Source organism: Notamacropus eugenii, chromosome 1 (genome assembly GCF_028372415.1).
Source record: "Notamacropus eugenii isolate mMacEug1 chromosome 1, mMacEug1.pri_v2, whole genome shotgun sequence".
Lineage (NCBI taxonomy): Eukaryota > Metazoa > Chordata > Mammalia > Diprotodontia > Macropodidae > Notamacropus > Notamacropus eugenii.
In genome coordinates, this window is record NC_092872.1 from 296,202,198 (window position 1) to 296,220,893 (window position 18,696).

The 18,696-nt window shown below is 38.5% G+C and overlaps 1 protein-coding gene across 1 annotated transcript in view; it reads left to right on the plus strand.

Annotated features, from left to right (window-relative positions):
- The window catches only part of MAP3K9 (mitogen-activated protein kinase kinase kinase 9), a 139,162-nt gene that overhangs the window by 83,380 nt on the left and 37,086 nt on the right, over window positions 1–18,696 (plus strand). Inside the window, exon 3 of the mRNA XM_072629243.1 lies at window positions 8,297–8,477. Within this exon, the coding sequence (XP_072485344.1) occupies window positions 8,297–8,477 (181 nt within the window). The remainder of the gene's footprint in view (window positions 1–8,296; window positions 8,478–18,696) is intronic.

An 18,696-nucleotide genomic window follows, 5' to 3' on the forward strand; every position in this document is an offset into this window, starting at 1 on the left:
CTTGACAGTTTCTGTGGCTCTACCATATCAGTTCTTGGAGAACAAATTGCATCTTCCTCAGAATGTCCAACTTCCTCTGATATAGGAAGCACCTCACATTTTTATAAGGACACTTTCTCCTATGGGAAACATTCTTCCACTCTTCCCCCTCCTGACAGGAGGGTCAAATTGCTTTTCTGACACCTCAGATTCTTTCCGCATATTGAAGTCCCATTTCAGTTGTATGGTTTTTTTTTTTTTTAATAAAAAACTTCATTGTCTTTAGGCATTCCTTATATCCTTTCACTTTCTCTCCTAGGAGGGAGATCAATTCACAACACACTTATCTAGTAGTAGCAGAATACAAATGTTTCATATTAAGTGAGAATCACTGCAAAATTCTCTTTACTTACTGAATGAGTCATTTAGTTTTTAGCTTAGATTTAGTGATATCTTTTGTTTTTACATCATATTTTTTCCTGTATTTCCCCTTACCCAACAAACTGTCTCCCTTGTAAGGACAGAAATCAGTCAATGAAGAAACATTTGTTAAGTGTCTACTATGTGCCAGAAACTGTGCTAAGTGCTGGGATTACAAGAGGCAAAATATAGTTCCTTTCCTCAAGGAGCTCACAAGCTAATGAGGGAGGCAGTATGCAAGCAAATATTATATGTGTGTGTGTGTGTGTATATGTGTATACACATACTCATATATATGAATATACATATATGTGTATATATCTTTGTGTGTAAATGTGTGGATGTATATACACACACACACATACATAGACATATACAAACACACACAAAACAGGATAAATTGGAAATAATTAACAGTGGGAAGGCTTCCTGTAAAAGATGAGATTTTAGGGGGAGGAGCCAAGATGGCAGAGTAGAAAGATACACATATGCTAGCTCCAAACCCACAGCCCACAAAATACCTGTAAAGAAGAACTCCCAACAAATTCTGGAGCAGCAGAAGCCACAGAACAATGGAGTGGAGGAGATTTCTGTTCCAGAGAGACCTGAAAAATCAACACCAAAGGTCCATCACGCAACGGACCCGGAGCAGAGCCCAGCCCTGCCTTGGCTGCCCAGCACCAAGAGGAGTGGGATCCGAAACAGGCTTCAGGGATGGAGTCTCCAGTGGCAGCATGGGTCCCTCCACCCACAGGCACCAAAGGTCATTGAGAGGGTCTTCTCAGCTTGCAGAGAGGGGAGTGGGGTGTCTCCATAACTCAGGCCCCCTCAGGAGGCAGCAGTGGAGGCAGCAGCAGACAGGGGCTCCCAAAGCAGGCAGGAACTTGGATCCATTGTTGAAGGTCTCCTCATAAGCCCCCTGAGGGAACTGAGCCCCATGAGGGGGCCCTGTCCCCACCTGAGCACCTGAACTTAATCTCACACTGAATAGCAGCCCCGCCCCCGCTGAAAGCCCTGAGGTTGGGGAGTAGCATTTGAATCTCAGACCCCAAGTGCTTGCTTGGTGGATCTGGAGGCAAGGTGGGTATGGAGAGAAAACTCAGAAGTCAAGTTACTGGCTGGGAAAATGCCCAGAAAAGGGGGGAAAAAAATAAGACCATAGCAGGTTACTTTCTTGGTGAACAGATATCTCCTCCCTTCCTTTCAGAGGAGGAAGAACAATGCTTACCATCAGGGAAAGACATAGAAATCAAGGCTTCTGTATCCCAAACATCCAAAACAAATATTCAGTGGGCTCAGGCCATGGAAGAGCTCAAAAAGGATTTTGTAAACAAGTTAGAGAAGTGGAGGAAAAACTGGGAAGAGAAATGAGAGAGATGCAAGAAAAACATGAAAAGCAGGTCAACACCTTGCTAAAGGAGACCCAAAAAAATGCTGAAGAAAATAACACCTTGAAAAATAGGCTAACTCGATTGGCAAAAGAGGTTCAAAAAGCCAATGAGGAGAAGAATGCTTTCAAAAGCAGAATTAGCCAAATGGAAAAGGAGGTTCAAAAGTTCACGGAAGAAAATAGTTCTTTCAAAATTAGAATGGAACAGATGGAGGCTAATGACTTTATGAGAAACCAAGAAATCACAAAACAAAACCAAAAGAATGAAAAAATGGAAGATAATGTGAAATATCTCATTGGAAAAACAACTGACCTGGAAAATAGATCCAGGAAAGAAATTAAAAAATTATGGGATTACCTGAAAGCCATGATCAAAAAAAGAGCCTAGACATCATCTTTCATGAAATTATCAAGGAAAACTGCCCTGATATTCTAGAACCAGAGGGCAAAATAAGTATTCAAGGAATCCACAGATCACCACCTGAAAGAGATCCAAAATGAGAAACTCCTAGGAACATTGTGGTCAAATTCCAGAGTTCCCTGGTCAAGGAGAAAATATTGCAAGCAGCTAGAAAGAAACAATTCAAGTATTGTGGAAATACAATCAGGATAACACAAGATCTAGCAGCTTCTACATTAAGGGATCGAAGGGCATGGAATAGGATATTCCAGAAGTCAAAGGAACTAGGACTAAAACCAAGAATCACCTACCCAGCAAAACTGAGTATAATACTTCAGGGGAAAAATTGGTCTTTCAATGAAATAGAAGACTTTCAAGCATTCTTGATGAAAAGACCAGAGCTGAAAAGAAAATTTGACTTTCAAACACAAGAATGAAGAGAAGCATGAAAAGGTGAACAGCAAAGAGAAGTCACAAGGGACTTACTAAAGTTGAACTGTTTACGTTCCTACATGGAAAGACAATATTTGTAACTCTTGAAACTTCTCAGTATCTGGGTAGTGGGTGGGATTACACACCCACACCCCCCCCACACCCACACCCCCCCCCCCCCACACACACAGAGCACAGAGTGAATTGAATAGGATGGGATCATATCTTAAAAAGATAAAATTAAGGGGTGAGAGAGAAATATATTGGGAGGAGAAAGGGAGAAATGGAATGGGGCAAATTATCTCTCATAAAAGAAGCAAGCAAAAGACTTTTTAGTGAAGGGAAAAAGAGGGGAGGTGAGATAAAAACATGAAGTTTACTCTCATCACATTCAGCTAAAGGAAGGAATAAAATGCACACTCATTTTGGTATGAAAACCTTTCTTACAACACAGGAAAGTAGGGGAGAAGGGGATAAGCAGGGTGGGGGGGATGATGGAAGGGAGGGCATGGGGAGGAGGGAGCAATTTGAAGTCAACACTCTTGGGGAGGGACAGGATCAAAAGAGAGAATAGAAGCAATGGGGGGCAGGATAGGATGGAGGGAAATATAGTTAGTCTTATACAACACGACTATTATGGAAGTCATTTGCAAAACTACACAGATATGGTCTATATTGAATTGCTTGCCTTCCCAAAGGGAATGGGGGAGGGAGGGATGAAGAGAAGTTGGAACTCAAAGTTTTAGGAACAACTGTCGAGTACTGTTCTTGCTACTAGGAAATAAGAAATACAGGTAATGGGGCACAGAAAGTTATCTGGCCCTACAGGACAAAAGAGAAGATGGGGACAAGGGAAGGGAGGGATGTTAGAAGAGAGGGCAGATTGGTGATAGGGGCAATCAGAATGCTCGGTGTTTTGGGGTGGGGGGAGGGGACAAATGGGGAGAAAATTTGGAACCCAAAATTTTGTGAAAATGAATGTTAAAAGTTAAATAAATAATTTTTTTAAAAAAGGTGAGATTTTAGCTGGAATTTAAAGAAAGCTACCAGTTATCTTGACTTGTCTTAATGCTGGGCTACTCGGGTGACTAGGGAGGAGAGAGTAAGGCTGAGGACTACGCACAGCTCTGCCTCACTTAAATCTAATTCCCAAGCAGGTCAATATATTATCCTGTGATATCACTGCTCCTCTTCAGGAATGAAGGATGAACAACAATAAAAACAAAGGAAATCAGTTCAGGAAAAGCAACCAACATATCAACCATGTTTGATAGTATATGCAGTGTTTCATACCCAATGAACTTCACCTTGGCAAAGAGGGGAGGAAGGTTTCTGTTTCTGTTTCTTCTTCCTTTTCTTCTTCTGTTTGATTATGTATATTTGTTCACAAGAGTTTTCTTTCTTTCTGTTTTCCTTCCTTCCTTCCTTCCTTCCTTCCTTCCTTCCTTCCTTCCTTCCTTCCTTCCTTTTTTTCCTTCCTTCCTTCTTTCTTTCCTTTCTCCCTTGCATATTTGTTACAAGGACTTTCTTTCTACAAGCATGGATGAGGTAGGAGGGAGAGAAAATAGATTTTTGGTGATTAAAATTTTTAATTAATTTTTTTAAAACTAAAAGATTAGGTCAGAAATGGTTTCCATTTATTGCAGAGATGTGACTGAAACTTGTGTCAGGTTTTGTGTCTGTGTTCATCTATCTGATCCTGGTAGCCATTGGCAACTGTTTCCTGATAGTCTTCAAAGGTTGTTGTGAGGTTCAAGTGAGCTAATTTATCTAAAACACTTTGCAGACCTTGAAATAGTATATAAATGTCAGGTGTTATTAGTAGTATTGTCTTTATTATTTTATTTTATGCACTTGTTGTTATGTTCCCTAAATCATGTTGATTTCTGGTTAATGATGGTGAAAAGTTTATAGGGTATAGATAGGGGTAGGGAGAGCAGCGTCATTTATGTAGCATGATTTGAGGGACTCCTGCCCCAGAATATCTTCCTTCCTACCTGTCATGGTGTCTGAAGTCCTTCCATCAGTTTATTTCAGTCTTGAAAGAAAGTCTTCTCAGTAAATATACCTGAAGGGGAAACAATTTGTGCTGGATTCTTTTTTTGGAATATTGAAATAATGAGGCAGACATGGGATTTTTGCTTTCTAATGCTAGGATTTATTTAAGGAAAGCTGTATAATTAAGCAAAGATATTCAGAGAAGGATCTCTGAACAGCTGGCTGGTATTGTACATGCAGAGACACATTTGACCAGACCCTCAATAGGAGAGTAGATTGTGTGAGGAGGTGTCATCAAATTTGGGAAACTGTTGGGTGCTTCCTGTTGGAAGCTTGTCCACCCAGATGCTACTGTGGTCATTATTAGGGCAAGTTAGCTACATATTCTGTTTTGTAAGCTGTTCAGGATAGCTTCCTGAAGTGCTTAATTAGAGCAAATTTGTTGGCAGGAAGAAGGGGGTTATCTAATAGGGTCACCTAACAGATGTCTCCTGGAAAAACCTTCTCCTTCCAGCCAGGTAAACCTTATTTTACCTCTGTAAGGATAAATTGATAGACAGCTGAAAGAAAGGCTCTCCTGGGAGAACAGGACAGAGAGCAGGCTAAATAACAGGGCATTGGTCAAAGAATGATTTGGTCTGCTTCAGATGTTTTGCTTAGATCTATGCTTGCAGCAGGGGCTAGATCATTATTAATTTGATTATGAGGTCTCCTAGTATATTCCCTCTGCCACCTAGGTAGTTTTTGTCCCCATTGTAAGCAAGGAGGCAGATTTTCATTTCTTTAGTCTGCTGATTGGTTTCCTTGTCCCAAGTTCATTCTCCCTTCAGCTGTCAAAGTGATCTTCCTAAAATGTACATCTTACCATGTCACTCCCTTACTCAATGAACTCCACTGGCTCCCTGTTACCTCCACAGGATCAAATATAAAATTCTCCATTTGGTTTTAAAAGTCCTTCACCATCTGACCCCTACCTACCTTTCCCATCATTTTATGCTGTACCATCCATATACCTTTCTATGATCAGTGACACTGGGCTGGAGACTAAGCCATGACCATTCTTTCTCCCTCCCAAATGATTCTGGGGGAAAGCACATTTCCTTTAAGAGGAGCTTTCTTGCTTCTTCTTGTTTCTCATATTTAACACTTCATCTCTTGTGATGACTTTTCCCCGTCTATCCCACATGCCTTGTATGCTCTCCCTCCTCACCTCCATCTCCTGGGTTCCCTGGCTTCCTTCAAGAGTAACTCAAATCTCTTCCTTCCACGAGAGTCCTTTCTAGTTCTCCTCACTCCTCAATGCTACTGCTTTCTCTCTGAGATTACCCCCCGTTTAATCTTAATTTATGCACAGTTGTTTGAATATTTGTCTGCCCCATTAGAATGTGAATTTCTGGAGGGGTGGTACTGGTTTTTTAGCTTTTCTTGCATCCCCAGCACTTAGTACCATGCCTAACATTTAATAATTGCCCATTGACTAGCTGACTTTGAGATTTTTGAGAGTTTACTGTGCACAGGATTCCAAGGGACTGATGCTTGTTAGTGATCAAGGTTCTTTATCCTTTCCATGATGGAAAGATCTGTGTGGTAGTTCTGCCCATTTCCTGCCTTTCAGAATTTTAGAGGCTCTTGCCACTGATGCTTAGAGCTAGTTTTTTTTTTCTTTGCAAGCTAGCTGCCTAGCTAGGGAAAGTTTCTTGAACACTGGTAGTTTGTTTGTTTTCCTAAATATGCCAAGAAAGTATTTTTATGTAACAAGTAGTATTAAAGCAGTGCTTCCCATGGAGAATTTTTCAACTCTTCCTAGCTTATTGCATGTAGCACTTAGTTTCCATTAGTGCCCCAGGGTGTTTTTGTCTTGAAGAAAGCTCCTCTCAGAGTAATGTACCTTCCACTGGAACCCTTTTGGTAGGTGAAGGAGTGGTCTTGGCTTAATCCCAAGTACAGTTCTGAGTGCTCCCTGGATGGTGCTTTTCCAAGAGGATAGTTAGACTAAAAAGATGAGAGAGGAGGAAGATAACAGAATCAATTAGCCCTGGAAGGAACCTTAGAGAACTTTTAGTTCAGTGTCCTTATTTTAAAAAATTTACATTTTAACTTTAAAACATTTTTACTCTTATCTATAAAAAATGTTAAAAATGAACAAAAACAAATGTTTTAATAAAAAGACCTGAAAAGATGATTGTATATGAAACTGTGAACTTCTCTTATGTAGCTTTAAAAACACATGTTAAATTTAATGTATTAACAGAACTACCCTGCTTGTTTGTTTGGCCTCTCTTCTAATTTTCCTGCTGCTTTCCACATTTTAGAAATTGTTTCCTTGATGCTCTTTTGTGGCATCACTTTTACTACCTACCAACTCTTCCTCCTCCTTCATAACAAATAAGAGTTAGCGAAAACAAATCATTGCATTGTTCTTGTTTACCAAGAGGTAGGGATTGCGGTTCATCAACAGTCTTCTGAAGTCATGTTTGATCATTGCATTATCTGAGTTCTTGAGTCTTTCCAAGTTATTTTCTTACATTATGGTAGTCATTGTATAAAAATCGTTCTTCTGGTCTTTACTTTGCATCAATACATATAAGTCTTTACAAGTTTCTTTGAATATATCATATTAATAATTTCTTATAGTACAATAATAGTCTATTATATTCATCAACCATTCCCCTATTAATATGAACCCCTTTTCTTTCTAGTTCTGAGACCTATGGTAATAAAATCAGGGACTCTATTGTTAGGCATGAATTTAATGTTTCTGAATTTATTTATGAATTTAATTTAATAAGGAATTAATAATAAATAATACTTAATTTACTAATACTTAATTAGCTAAATTCTCAATTCAGTCTTTCTTGAAAGAAGGGTCAGGTCTGATCTCAGTATATCTATTCCATAGCATATTGATTAAATATTTTGGCCTCTGAGATATTGGTGTTAAATCATGAGTCCAGGGCTCCTTGGATCTCAGAAGATAATTTTTTAATCAGTTTTTTGGATGGAGTGACTCATTCTGTAATGATGAATAGTGAGGTATTAACAGATGGAAAGACAAGAGATTCTAGGTAGGCTGTGACATTTGAGGCATCTGGGGAGGTGGCATGGTACAGTTCAGGGTGTCCTCAAGGTGATAAGAGGAGCTTATCAAGGAAACATAGGGAATATTTGAGAGATGACCATATTTTCCTACTGAAATAGCTCCTAAGTAGAAATGTTAGTGAAAAAATGTGTGTATTAGAGAACAATTTTATTACACTAAAAATGTTATATAGAAGTAAAGTTTTCTTTATGGAAATTAGTCTTTTAAAATTTTACTTCTTATAGGTGTATGCATGGAAGGTTCTAGAATTTATTCCCTTTCTTATTGAATAAGGGGTATGGGGAAGGTTCATTAAAAGCCATAGGGCATGGCTATTGGAAAAATTGGAAAACCTCTGGTATAATAAAAAAAGAGTCTGACTTGGAGACAAAAGAATTTGGTTTGATTCTCAGCTCCACTAAGCCTTGCATTTTGTGCAAGGCATTTAACTTAATTATGGGATAGTAATGAGGATAATACTTGAGTTATCTCCCCATAGGACCGGTAATTTTTGTCCATGTGAATTATTATTTAACAGGACTGGTTGTGTTCAGTATGCTGATTCTTTCTCATTTTTTCTCGCTCTTTTCTTATCCAGTATTGATCCTCCAGAAGGTTGAGAATGGAGACTTGAGCAGCAAGACTCTGAAGATCACGGATTTTGGTCTGGCCCGGGAATGGCACAAGACCACCAAGATGAGTGCTGCTGGAACTTATGCTTGGATGGCCCCTGAAGTCATCCGCTCCTCCATGTTCTCCAAAGGCAGTGATGTATGGAGGTAGGGGCAACTATGTTCTCAAGTTCATTTCAGTTGCCCAGACTCTTGCAGAATCTGAGTATTGTTTAGGAGCATAAGATTCTCCAATTGGAAGAGAATCCAAATGTAGATGGATGATCTTCAAAAATCATGCAAAGCAAATTTCCATTATTCTAGCTAGGGAGTAGGATTTCTAAGGATTGCTCCATCATATGGATATACTGTAATCCAGACAAGATATCTGGTTACCTTTTAAGAAAAGATGCCAAGTAGTTATATATCAACCAGCACCTTGCTTCTAGAGCAGGGGTTCGTAACCCTTTTTGTGGGCATCATGAACCCCTTTGGAAGCGTAGTGAAGCCTATGAACCCATTCTCAAAATCATTTTTTAAATGTTTGCAATTAAATTCTTAGAATTTGCAAAGAAAACAAATTATATTGAAATGGAATTCTCAAAAAAAAAATTAAAACCAAGTTCATAGTCCTGAGGTGAAAAAATTCTTATTCTAGAATTAAAAGCCCAAGACTACTCTGTTAGGGTATATCATTACTACTATTAGGATATATTTAATAAATTCCAGTAGGTGTATTTTTTCAAGCAGCTATTGTTTTTAGATATAGGGAAAATGGAAGTTGGATTTTTCATTGTGGTACAGTAGAAAGAACTGCAGTTATAGGACCTAAATTCAAATTCCAGTTTTGTTTCTTCTTACCCGTGTGACTTTGGACAGATCATTTCTAGTCTGTAGATTAGTTTTCTAATCTGTAAGATTAAGAGGGCTGAACTAGATGGTCTAACAAGAAGTCATTAGCATCATTATATGCAAGAAAATGTAATGTTATCAGCTTTCTACATTTCAGAAACAGTTTCATGTTAGGTGAATCTCTGCATGTCTAATTAGGCTTTTCCATTGTGAGGTAGCTAATGTAAACTAATATGTTCTTCTCCCCGAAAGAATCTCAATAGCTTTTGAGTTATGGACCATAGGCAATTATAATGTACTGGAAAAAGCACCAGGAGGCCTCAGTTCAAATCCTCACTCTGTTTGTTATTCACTATAGCTGTATTTCCTGTATGATCACTCTGAATCTCAGCTTCCATGTAAAATGGGGATGATTGGGTCAAAAGATCATAGCTCTAAAATGAAAAGGAAAGTTGGAGGTTGCCTAGTCCAACCCTCTCATTTTATAGATGAGGAAACCTAGGCCCAGAGAATTTAAATAATTTGCTCAAAGTTACACTAGTAGTATGCATCAGAGCCATAGGAACTCATGTTTTCTGACTCCAGAGCTAGAGCTATATCTATTGTTCCATCATACTTTACATGCTCTCCCCACCATGAAGTCATTTCCCCTCTATGAACTTTATCTTTCTCATTATAAAAAGAAAAGAGGGTTGGAGTAGATCTGAGTTGTTTTCCAGCTCTAACTTCTATTATTTTTTAATTCCCCTCTGGCATTGTACGTGAGGTTGTAAATGAGGACCATCCAAATGGGGTTTGATACTAAGGGAATGCTTTCTGGCCCGATTTAGCCAGAATTAGATGGTCTTGACAATATTGCCCATCACTCCTTGCCTCCTTTTCCTTCCCTCCTGTTCCTTCTACTCCCCTTATTGGCCTGCTAATGGAATTCTTTTAAGAAATTATGTTTTATTAAGGGGGTTGGAGCCAAGATGGTGGATTAGAGGTAGTAACCAGTTGAACTCTGTAAATGTTCCCCTCTATATAACTTTAAAATAATACCTTAAATTAGATTTTAGAGTAGCAGAGCCGACAAAAAGTCAGGGTGAGACATTTTTTCAGCCTAAGAGAATGTAGGAGGTACTGTGACACCAGGATGAGGACACTGCCACTGGCCTTTGCCATATTTTCTGCATTCTATAGCTTATGGAAAAATTAAAGCTAAAGAATGAGAGAGGTGGGCAGAGCCAAGATGGCAGATTAGAGGCAGCAACCTGGCAAACTCTGCCAACATTCTCCTCCAAATAACCTTTAAATAACGCTTCAAATTGAATTCTGAGGCAGTGTAGACATATACTGCAACATTAGCAGCAGCAGCTCTGGGAGCTCTCAGCTCAGAGATGGTAATGGGGTCAGAGATAGTAACTAGTCAGAAAGAGATAACAGAGGACCTTTTGCTGGCATTGGGTGCAGCTAGTGCTGATTGGCACCTCTATTGTCCATATGCAGTTATAGAGTAGAGAGGAACCCTTGTGGCAAGTCACAAGGGAGCAGGGGCCTTGGTTGCAGTTCTAAAGCAGAGAAGGGCACTAGCACTTGCAGCTACAGGAGAGCAGAGGACCTGGTCACAGCTCCAGAGCCAAGAGGACCTCTAGCACACTTGTGATTGCAGAGAAACAGGGAGTCTTTCTGGATAAAGCCTAGAGCACAGACCAGGAAATCACTGACCACACTTCTCCCTGGATCATACCACTTTGGAAGCACTAAATTTCTAAACCTTTGTAACTAACCCTGAAAACAGCAACACAAAGAAGCCTGAAGCTCAGGACAGTGCCTCCCCATCCCCAGGTAAACAGAGCCCAACTGGAACATAAAGTTCAAAGTCAAAAAATAGGCTAGAAAAGCAAGCAAACAACAAAAGAGAACAATAATAAAAAGCTGTGAAAAGGAACATAAGAATATACTTAGAAGCCAATCATGTAAACATGGCTAAAAGCCAAAGACTCAAAGAAAAATGCTAACTGAACGTAAGCCCACTGGAAAAGGTAAAGAGATAGGAGTGGTAGAGGAAAAATTGGGAAAAGAAATGAGAGTGATGCAAAAAAAATTAGGAAAGAGAATTAACAGCTTGATAAAATAGGAACAAAAAAAAAACATCCTGAAGAAAACAATACCTTAAAAAATAGAATTGGCCTCAGGATAGAAGAGGCAAAAAAAATTCACTGAAGAAAAGATCTCCTTAAAAAAGCAGAATTGATCATGTCTCTATCTCCAGCTTTGCTATGCTAGAGACTTTGGAGAGCTTCTTCTTGAGTGAAATCTGGGATTCTCTTGGTTTAACTGTATTACCTCACTCTCAGTGAGAGAACTCCTTGTTTCTGGTGTATATGTCTGGTATATGTTCTCCTCTGTATTATTTCTCTGATTTCCATTTTGCTATTGAATTGTTTAAATGGATTTATCAGCTAAAAAAAAAGTAAAATTGACCAAATGGAAAAAGAGGTACAAAAGCTTGTTGAAGAAAATAATTTCTTAAAAATTAGAATTGCCAGATGGAAGTAATGACTCCATAAGAAATCAAGAAACAATAAAATAAAGTCAAAAGAATGAAAAAATAGAAGAAAATGTGAAATACCTCATCAGGAAAACAACTGACCTGGAAAATAGATTGAGGAGAGATAATTTAAGAATTATTAAACTACCAGAAGCCATGGTAAAAAGAGAGCCTAGACATTTTATTTCAAGAAATTATAAGTGAAAAACTGCCCTTAAAGAGGATAAAATAAAAATTGAAAGACTCCACTGATTAGCTCTTGAAAGACATCGCAAAATGAAAACTCCCAGGAATATCAAAAAACAAATTCCAGAGCCCCCAGGTCAAGGAGAAAATATTGCAAGCATCCAGAAAGAAACAATTCATATAGCATAAAGACACAGTCAGGATCACATAAGATTGATTAGTTTCCACTTTAAAGGAGAGGAGACCTGGAATATAATATTCTGAAAGACAAAGGAGCTAGGATTATAACCAAGAATAAATTTATCCAATAAAACTAAGTATAATCCTTCAGGGGGAAAATGGATATTTAATGAAATGGAGGACTTTTCAAGCATTTCTGATGAAACGACCAGAGCTGAATAGAAAATATGACTGTCAAACACAAGACTCAAGAGAAGCCTAGAAAGATAAACATGAAAGAAAAATCACAAGAGACTCAATAAGGTTAAACCATTTACATTCTCATATGGGAAGATGATACATGTAATTTCCTAAGAACTTTTTCAGTCTTAGGGCAATCAGAAGCAGTCTACATAGACAAAGGGAATGGGTATGAGTCACTTATGTTGGGATGATCTAAAAAAATGAAGGGATGAGGAAGAGATTCACTGCTAAGAGGGGAAAGGAAGAGGTAGAATGGGGTTAATTATTTCACATAAAAGAGGCACACAAGGAAGAGCTTTTACAGAGTAGGGGAAAACGGGTGGTGGTGGTGAGCAATGAGTGAACATCACTCTTATTGGAATTGGTTCAAAGAGGCAAGAGTATGTGTGTATGTAAATGTATAGATGTGTATGTATACGTATATATACATATATATATATATTTGTGTATGTGTGTGTGTGTGTGTATGCACACACTCAATTGGATATAGAAATCTATCTTACTGCATAGAGAAATAGGAGGAGTAGGGATAAGATAAAGGGAAGGAGCTGATGATAAAAGGGAAGACAGATTAAGGGAGGCCATGGTCAGAAGCAAAACAGATTTTTAAGGAGAGACAGGATAAAAAGAGAGTGAGAAGGATAAACAGAAGAAAATAGGATGGAGGGAAATAAACAGTTATAGTAATCATTACTGAATATGAATGGGATGAGCACACCCATTAAACAGAAGTGGATAACAGAATGGATTAGAAACTAAAACTCAGCAATATGTTCTTTACAAGAGACACACTTGAAACAGAAAGACAGACACAGAGTTAAAATAAGAGCTGATTCAGAATCTATTATGATTTAGCTAAAGTGAAAAAGGCATGGGTAGCAATCATGATCTTGGACAAAGCAAAAGTAAAAATAGACCTAATTAAAATAGATAATCAGGGAGACTACATTTTCCTAAAAGTTACCATATACAATGAAGTAATAATATAAAAAATTTTATGGCAAATTTCTCCAATAAAGACCTCTTTTCTCAAATATATAGAGAATGGAGTGAAATTTATAAAAATAAAAGCCATTACTCAATTGATAAATTGTCAAAGGATATTAACAGGCAGTTTTCAGAAGAAAAAAATCAAAGCTATCTATAGTCTTTTTTTTCTTTTTTTTAAATTCTAATTTATTCATTTATTTATTTTTAATCTATAATTTATTTATTTTTCAGTTCTCAACATTCACTTCCACATGAATTTGAATTCAGAATTTTCTCCAAATCTTTCCCTACCCCCCACCCCAGGACAGCATGCACCCCATCCACCCCTGCCTCCAGTCTGTCCTCCCTTCTACTACCCACCCTTCTTCTATCCCCTATCCCCTCTATTTTCCTGTAGTGCAAAACAGATTTCTATACTCCATCGCCCACATATATCTTAATTTCCAGTTGCATGCTAAAACCATTTTTAACATTCATTAGCAAAGCTTTCAGTTCCATAGTCTCTCCCTCCTTCCCCACCCATCCCCATTGAGAAAACAAGTAATTCAATATAGGGTATACATGTATAACAATGCAAAGCTCTTCCATAACAGTCATATTGTAAAAGACTAACCACATTTCCCTCTGTCCTATCCTGCCCTCAGTCTATTCCATTCTCTCTCCTGACCTGTCCTTCCACAATAGTGTTTGCTTCTAATTATCCCCTTCCCCAATTTGCTGTCCCTTGTGTTATCTTCCCTCTCCTATCCCCTTCCCCCCTGCCTTACTGAAGGGTACAATAGATTTCCATATCCAATTGAGTGTGTGTTATTCCTCTTTAAGCCAAATCCCATGAGAGTAAGGCCCACTCATTTCCTTTCATCTCCCCCCTCTTCCCCTCCATTGTAAAAACTCCTTCCCTCTTCCATGTGAGATGATTCACTAAATTCCACCTCTTCCCTTCTCCTACTCCCAGTACATTACATTCAACAGTAAATTTTTTTTGGTATTTTCCCTTCACATTCAGCTCACCTTGTGCCCTTTGTCTATGTGTGTATATGTATATGTATGTGTATATATATATGTATGTGTATATATATATATATATACACACATACATACATATATACATATACACACATGTATAAATACATACCCATACATGCCTACATATATATTCCCTCTAACAACCCTAATACTAAAAAAGGCCTCATGAGTTACAAATAACATCCCATGTAAGAATGGAAACAGTTCAACTTTAATGAGTTCTTCGCTTTTCTGTTTACCTTTTCATGTTTCTCTTGATTCTTGTATTTGAAAGTAAAATTTTCTATTCAGCTCCGGTCTTTTCAACAAGAATGCTTGGAAGTCCTCTGTTTCATTGAAATTCCATTTTTTTCCCCTGAAGTATTATACTCAGTTTTGCTGGTAGATGATTCTTGGTTTTAATCCTATCACCTCTGACCTCTGGAATATCATATTCCAAGCCCTTTGATCCCATAGTGTAGAAGTTACTAAATTCTGTGTTCTCCTGATTATGTTTCCATAGTACTTGAATTGTTTCTTTCTGGCTGCTTGTAATATTTTCTCCTTGACCTGGGAACTCTGGAATTTGGCTACAATATTCCTAGGAGTTTTCTTTTTGTGGTCTCTTTCAGGAAGTGATCAGTGAATTCTTTCAATTTCTATTTTACCCTCTAGTTCTAGAGTATCAGGGCAGTTTTCCTTGCTAATTTCTTGGAAGATGATATGTAGGCTCTTTTTTTGATCATGGTTTTTAGGTAGACCAATAATTTTTAAATTATCTCTCCTGGATGTATTTTCCAGGTCAGTTGTTTTTCCAATGAGATATTTCACATTGTCTTCTATTTTTTTCATTCTTTTGATTTTGTTTTATAATTTCTTGGTTTCTCATAAAGTCATTACCTTCCATCTGCTCCATTCTAATTTTTAAAGAACTATTTTCTTCAATAAACTTTTGAACCTCCTTTTCCATTTGACCAATTCTGGTTTTTAAAGCATTCTTTTCCTCATTGGCTTTTTGGACCTCTTTTGCCAGTGCTCCTCCTCACCCCAGAACCGCCACTCAGGGCTGAGATGCAGATCAGCTGCTCAATTCTCCCAGGGTCTTTAGGTCTGGTCTCCAAAAGTGGCTGCTGCTGCTCTGGGGCTGAGACTGGGGCCAGACCATGCTCCACTCTAACCCAGGTGAAAGAGCTTTCTTACTGACCTTTGAAACTGCCTTTGGTGTTTATGGATTGAGAAATCTGGGAATCACAGATGTTGCTGTGATTCTGCTCCCTGAAACCTGCTCCAGTCCTGTTCATGCTGTGCCACATGGCCCAAGGTTGGCTGCACTCCAAGCCTGGTGTGATAGACCTTTCCTTTCAGCCTTCCAGGCTGTCTTGGACTGGAAATCTGTTTCATTCTGTCATTCTCTGGCTTCTACTGCTCTAGAATTCATTTAGAGTCATTTTTTACAGGTATTTTATGGGCTATGGGGGGAGAGCTAGAGGAGGTCTGTCCTTCTACTCCACCATCTTGGTTCTTCCCTTATTTATTTATTTTTAGTTTTCAACATTCATTTCCACAAGATTTTGAGTTCCAAATTTTCTCCCCATCTCTCCCCCTTCCAAGACAGTGTGCATTCTGATTCCCCCAATCTTCCCTCCTTTCTATCACACCCCTCCCTTCTCTTATCCCCATTCTCTCTATTTGCTTAGAGGATAAGATAGATTTTATACCCCATTGCCTGTATATCTTATTTCCCATTTGTATGTAAAAATAATTTTTAACATTAGTTTTTAAAACTTTTAGTTCCAATTCTCTCCCTTCCTCCCTCATCACCTATCCCCACTGAGAAGGCAAGCAATTCAATGTATATTATACATGTATAGTTTTGCAAAAGACTTCCATAAAAGTCATGTTGTGGAACACTAACTATATTTCCCTCCATCCTATGCTGCCCCCCATTTATTCTATTCTCTCTTTTGACTCTATCCCTCCTAAAAAGTATTTATTTCTAATTACACCCTCCCCTCATTTGCCCTCCCTTCTATCATCTCCCCACCCCCATTTATCCCTTTCTCCCCTACTTTCCTGTAGTGTAAAGTAGAGTTTCATAGCAAATTGAGTATACATGTTATTCCCTCCTTAAGACAAATGTCATGAGAGTGAGGTTCACTTTCCCCCTCTCACCTCCCCTCTCTTCCTTTCCATTGAAAAAGCTTTTTCTTCCCTCTTTTATGTGAGAGATAATTTGCCCCATTCTATTTTTCCCTTTCTCCTCCCAATATATTCCTCTCTCCTCTCTTACTTTTTGGATATCATCCCTTCCTATTCAACTCACCCTGTGCCCTCTGTCTATATGTATATAATTCCTCCAACTACCCTACTACTGAGAAAAGTCCCAAGAGTTATAAATGTGATCTTTCCATGTAGGAATGTAAACAGTTCAACTTTACTAAGTCCCTTATGATTTCTCTTTCCTGTTTACCTTTTCATGATTCTCTTGATTCTTGTGTTTGAAAATCATATTTTCTATTCAGCCTTGGTTTTTTCATCAAGACTGCCTGAAAGTCCTCTATTTCATTCAGTGACCATTTTTCCCCCTGAAGAATTATACTCAGTTTTGCTGGGTAAGTGATTCTTGGTTTTAATCCTAGCTTCTTTGATTTCTGGAATATCATATTCCAAGCACTCAGATTCCCTTAATGTAGAAGCTACTAGATCTTGTGTTATCCTGGTTGCATTTCTACAATACTCAAATTGTTTCTTTCTGGCTGCTTGTAATATTTTCTCCTTCGCCTGGAAGCTCTGGAATTTGGCTACAATATTCCTAGGAGTTTTCCTTTTGGGATCTCTTTCAGGAGGTGATCAGTGAATTCTTTCAATATCTATTTTACCCTCTGGTTCTAGAATATTAGGGCAGTTTTCTTTGATAATTTCTCAAAAGATGATATGTAGGCTCTTTTTTTGATCATGGCTGTTAGATAGTCCTACAATTTTTAAATTGTCTCTCCTGGATCTATGTTCCAGGTCAGTTGTTTTTCCACTGAGATATTTCACATTGTCTTCTCCTTTTTCATTCCTTTTCTTTTGTTTTATGATTTCTTGATTTTTCATAAAGTTATTAGCTTCCATCTGCTCCATTCTAATCTTTAAGGAATTATTTTTTTCAGTGAGCTTTTGGACCTCCTTTTCCATCAGTCCAGTTCTGCTTTTTAAGGGATTCTTCTCTTCATTGGCTTTTTAGATCTCTTTTGTCGTTTGGGTTAGTCTATTTATAAATGTTTTTTTTTCAGCATTTTTTGGGTCTCCTTTAGCAAGCAGTTGACTCGTTTTTCATAATTGTCTTGCATTGCTCTCATTTCTCTTCCCAATTTTTGTTCCACTTCTCTTACTTGATTTTCAAAATCCTTTTTGAGTTCTCCCATAGCCTGAGACCAATTCATATTTTTCTTGGAAGCTTTGGATGGAGGAAATTTGACTTTGTTGTCTTCTGTATGCATGTTTTCATCTTCCTTGTCACCAAAGTAAGATTCTATAGGCTCATTCTTGTTTTGGTTTTTGCTCATTTCCCCAGCCATTTACTTGACTTTTGAGCTCTTTGTTAAAATATATCTCTGCTTCCAGTGGGGTGGGGAGTGTACTGTCAATCATTCGATTCCCCCACAATCTGTGGGTCTAGAACTCTAGAAACAGTCACTGTCTCTGCTCCTGCTGTTCCTGTGGCTGCTGTGGGTTCCTCCATCCCTCTCCCCCTCTGCCGCCCTGGGGCTGGGGCCAGACCACTCCACTCTCCTACACTGGTCCCACAGGCTTTTTCCACTGACATTCCAATTTGTCCTCAGCATTTTGGGGTCCTGAAGTCTTGAAACTGCCACAGATGTGAGAGAATCAGTCTCTCCAAGGCCTGCTCAGGTCCTGTCTGTGCCAGTGTGGCTTATGCTGGACTGCATCCTGCCCTTTGTGTGGCATGATAGATGCTTCTCAGTGACTTTCCTGGCTGTCTTGGGCTGGAGATTTGCTTCACTTGATCATTCTGTGGGTTCTGCAACTCCAGAATTTGTTTAGAGCCATTTTTTACAGGTATTTTTCTGGGCTTGGGGACAGTGCTCTAGAAAGTGTGTGCTGTTAGTCTGCCATCTTGGCTCCACCCCCTAGCTGTAGTTTTATAAGAAAATGTTCTAAATAGCTATTGATTAGAGAAATACAAATTGCAACTACTTTGAGGTACTGCCTCACACTTATCAGAAATGACAAATCCTGGAAGGGATGATGGAAAATAGGTATACTAATGAATTGTTAGGGTTGTAAACTGGTCCAACCATTCTGGAGCACAATTTGGAACTATACCCAAAGGACTTTAAAATATTCATATTCTTTGACCCAGCAATACCACTACTAGCTCTGTACCTCAAA